We start from the raw sequence: 4,657 nt of genomic DNA on the forward strand, positions 1-4,657 counted from the left end.
TTGTTGTTGTCACTACTGTTGCTGCTGCTGTTGTTGCCATTGTTACTATGATTGTTGTTGTTGCCGTTGTTGTTAATATTGTTGCGGCTGTGGTTCCTGTTGTTGCCATGGTTACTATCATCGCTGCGGCTGTTGCCATCATTACTGTTGCTGCAGTGGTTCCCGCGGCTACTATCGTTGTTGCTGTGGTTCCTAGTATTGTTGTGGCCACCATTGTTGCCGCTGTGGTTGTTGCTGTTGTTACTATTATTGCTGCTGTGGTTCCTGTTGTTGCCACGGCTACTACTGATGCTGCTGTCACGGCTGCTGTTGTTGCCATTGTTACTACTGTTACCGTTGTTGCTGCTGCGGTTCTTGTTCTTGTTGTTGTTACTATTGTTGCTGCTGTGGTTCCTGTTGGTGCCATTGTTACTATCGTTGCTGCTGTTCCTGCTGTTCTTGCCATTATTATTACTGCTGTTGCCATAGTTACTCTTGCTGCTGCTGCTGCTGTTGTTACTGTTGTTGCTGCTGTGGCTCCTAGTATTGTTGTTGTTCCTACTGTTGCCATTGCTGCCATTGTTACTATTATTGCCGCCGTTGTTGCCGCTGTCGTTCCTGTCGTTGCCACGGCTGCTACTGATGCTGCTGTCGCGGCTGCTGTTGTTGCTGCTGTGCTTCCTGTTGTTGCTGTTGTTGCTATTGTTGCTGCTGTGGTTCCTATTGCTACCGTGGTGGTTCCTGTTGCTGCTGTTGCTATTGTTACTGCTGTTGCTTTTGCCGTTGCTGTTGTTCCTGTTGTTGCCGTTGTCACTGTTGTCACTGCTGTTGTTGCCACTGTTGCTAGTGTTGCTGTTGTTGTTGCTGGTGTTCCCGCTCCTGATGGTACTGTTGTTTCTGTTGTTGCTGCCGCTGCTTTTGCCATTACTGTTGTTGGCACAGAGACCCCGGGAGTGCAGCTGACTTCCTTGGGCCCCAACGCCTGGGGTCTGAGAGAACTCCAGCACTGCCAGGGGATTCGGGTGAGCTTCTGCTACCCTCCCTGTCTCAGACTGGCCCAGAAGCTGAGGCAAGACTAGGCATCCCCGAGCAGGGCAAATTCCGCAAGGAGCTGGGGGACCCAGGGGTCGCCCCACTGCAGATCTCAGCCTTACTATCGAAGGGCATGTCTGGGAGCAGCAGAACGAAGAAACCAGCATCTCTACAATGAGTGTCAGCAGCATCCTGGTATTCATGAAGATAAGATGACTGAGAAAATGTGCAATTCGAACAAATTTCTAGTTGATTTTTCACTTGTGCAACTGTTGAAAAATAAATGAGCTTTGGTAAAAAGTTTCTAAAATTGTATTTGCAAGAAATGACAGCTGTCTAGATTTTGCAATAATCATTTTTTACCAATATAAGATTAAATAAGTCATCGCCCACATCCTCCATTACATAGAAAAGTGAACACCTAAAATAAGGAACATAGGCCAGTCCCAGAAGAGCATTTTTGGAACCACCCCACCACATTAGTTGTTCACCAAGCTCTGTCAATTTTCTTTTCAGGAATCACCACTCAGAACACACTGCAAAACTAATCCTGGACAAAACTGACATCAATTTTTTGTCCCATTCATTTACTACCCACTTTATTTTGGTTTATAGCTTCCTTATTATTTCTTTATCTCCTCTCCATTTTCTTTATTACTGCAGACCAAGAAAAAATAAAGAAAAGATGATTTACCTCCAAGTCAAGAAAGTAGACAATCCGCTAAACTAAGAAGAGAGACCACTCTTGCTATGGCCTTGCTGTGATGATACGAGTCCAGACCAGAGATTTCTCCATCCACCACAGTGCCCATATAATTCAACCTTACCTTGTTTTGAACCCTACGAACCTAAATCTATAGCCAAATAGAGTTTGTTGTCCTACTTATTAAAATCTACCCAGGGGACCAAACCCTACCAAGCCCCACCAGCTCACTCCATTCCCAGCATTCCTAGGACAATGCTATTGGTGTGCTGGGAATTGTCTTTATCTTATTGTATTTTATTCTTTTCTCCACAATGATATCAAACCAAAACACATAGGAGAATCGTGGGCCAGGGAAACAGAACAGAGAAGATCTGAAAAACTATTAAGTAGAGCAGAGAGCCTGTTTTCTTAAAGAAATGACACATGTAAAGTAATATCAAGTTGTCCAGAATGTATGCCAAGAAATTTAAATTGGCCTTTCAAGTGACATGGGTGACAAAATTTTAAAGTACATTATTATCTGGGTTAGATGTTTAAAGGACACTAAAATAAAGAATCAGAAATACAACATGAGTAATCAGTAAGTCTGCTCCATTTAGACGAGTTGAATACAAACGTGTGCTTTCCACAAAAAAATCTGGAGAAGAGTTTGATAGGGAGCAGTGTTGAATTTGGCCTATTAAACCGATGTGGTAATGTCTCACCCTGATAAAAATTTCTCTAAATTTGTGGTTTAAAAAAATTATATTAATAGTTTTACCACGGTCATATAATAAATTAATATTTAGAAGCTAAATACTTCAAGACCTATAATGCAAAAAAAAGTTCCTTGCCCCATTCCACCTCTACCAATGCCTCCAGAATAATTTTCAACTATTTCGGCTGTTTCTTTCTCTTGTGATTTATATTTATATATCTAAATAACCTGCTTTATATTGATACGTCTTGCCTTTTTAACTTTAAGTATTACATTACTGGGGTGCCTGGGTGGCTCAGTCAGTTAAGCATCTGACTTCTGCTCAGGTCATGATCTCGTGGTTCATGAGTTTGAGCCCTGCATTGGGCTCTGTGCTAACAGCTCAGAACCTGGAGTCTGCTTCGGATTCTGTGTCTCCCTTTCTCTCTCTGCCCCTCCCCTGCTCTCTCTCGCTCTCTCACTCTCTCAAAAATAAAATAAAAACAAAAAAAAATTTTTTAAATAAATATTACATTACCTATTGACTTTCTGGTATAAAATATGAAGATTTAGCTCTCTTCATCTCTGTCCTCAATCCAACACACAGTTTTTCTCTTCAAACTCTGTGTTATCACATTTTTATTCAATAAATAGTTAACATCTGCCTAATTTGGGCTGTGTAACTATTACTAACAGCTGAGCCACATAGGGTGCTATGATCACTCTTCCACTCTTTTCACAGCATTTTGTTCCTGTTGAGCCTTGGTTTTTGTTGCTGTTTTCTATATATTCACCATTAATTTCCTCCCCCCCCCAACTCCTTCATAAAACTATAAATATCTCAGTGCTTTCAAACACAGCTCCTTTTTCCAGAGAGCCTTCCCACCTGGAGCCTGGAGTTCTCCTGGTCTAGTGAGCCTGGCTGCCATTGAGCCCTACTGCACAGCTGTTGCCCTGAGCCCTCCTGTCCCCGCCTCCTGAGTATGTCCAGTGCCTCTGTTTTGTGTACCTCTGTCTGCTAGATCCGAAGTCTTCCTCATCCTTGGTTTTCTCCCTCGTTTTGAAGAAGCACATCTCCCAGTATTGTCCTGAGAAAGAGCACACACGTGTCCTTCTAAATTCTCCTCCGTCACATCAGGAGTTGACACTAACACATGACATTTTCCTGGCCCTGTGCCACCTGGCTTCTTATAAGCCTCTCCCAATGGGTAGCATTGGCCAGATAGGAAGATAAGAGCAAGAGAGAAGCCATCTTCCCCTGTACCATGAAGGAATCTTGGGCAGCTGCAGTAAGAGCTGCTGGCGACCTCAACCAAAGGAATGAGGCTCCTGGTCACTTCTCGATGGCACAGGTGCAGTTTTAACAGCAACAGCAGCAGCAGCAGCAGCAGCAGCAGAAGTGCCTCACTGACTTCCAGCAAGAACAGGATCTCAGGCCCCAGCCAGAAGCAATCACTGTTTGCTGGTCTTACGTCAACACTCTTTTCTCTCTCTAGCATACCTTTCTCCCGTTTGTTCAACAATTTTGTAAACGAGTGCCTGTATTAAATTCCTTCTCTTTGAAATACCTGCAGCGGTTTCTGTTTTGCTGATTAAACACAAATTAATATTCTACTTGGGACCATGAGTAGACCACACCCAGGACATAGATGCCCAGATAGGAAAATCTGCAATTTGTTAAATGATATGTTTGGGATTAAATGCATTGATGGCACTGTTGTCAGAAAAAAAGTGGGATACTGATAGTATCTACTTATGACAGTTGCAAAACAGTTCCTTAAACGTAAGCTGCAACTACCTGAAATGAAGTACCTATTTAAAACAAGACTTTGGGGGGTCAAGGGACTGTTGAATTTGATCACTGCAGTGGAAGCTATAACCACAGAGTTTCTGGAGTAGAGTTAATTGATTCTGACTCCACTGGAGAAATTACAAAAAGAAAATAAGAACCTTAGGCTTTCAAATATCAAGTTGAGGCATTGTCAGAGAAATTGGGAGCTCCTTATAATGGCCCTAAAAGACATTCTTGAGTTTTGTAGAGGCAAGGCTGATACCACGGACAAGCAAACTCAAAATTTGAGCCTGTGGGTTAAGAGTTACATCCTAGATTGAATTCACAGCCTAGCCATGCCTCTTAAATATAAATTACAGAATGGGCGGGAAAGAGTTGACTCCTGAGAAATAAGATGGAAACTATAACCACTTATAGTTATAGATTCAAATGAATCTGAATATCTGTAACCCCCAAAACCTCTGAACCTCTT

The 4,657-nt window shown here is 42.5% G+C and overlaps 1 protein-coding gene across 1 annotated transcript in view; it reads left to right on the forward strand.

The window, feature by feature from the left end:
* Positions 1-2,656, forward strand: part of SLC22A2 (solute carrier family 22 member 2) — a 31,430-nt gene extending 28,774 nt beyond the window's left edge. Inside the window, exon 11 of the mRNA XM_040448719.1 lies at positions 1,675-2,656. Coding sequence (XP_040304653.1) covers positions 1,675-1,741 — 67 coding nt within the window. The 3' untranslated portion in view covers positions 1,742-2,656. The remainder of the gene's footprint in view (positions 1-1,674) is intronic.
* The last annotated feature ends 2,001 nt before the right edge of the window (positions 2,657-4,657 follow it).

Source organism: Herpailurus yagouaroundi, unplaced genomic scaffold (assembly GCF_014898765.1).
Source record: "Herpailurus yagouaroundi ecotype Mexico unplaced genomic scaffold, PumYag 198, whole genome shotgun sequence".
Taxonomy (NCBI): domain Eukaryota; kingdom Metazoa; phylum Chordata; class Mammalia; order Carnivora; family Felidae; genus Herpailurus; species Herpailurus yagouaroundi.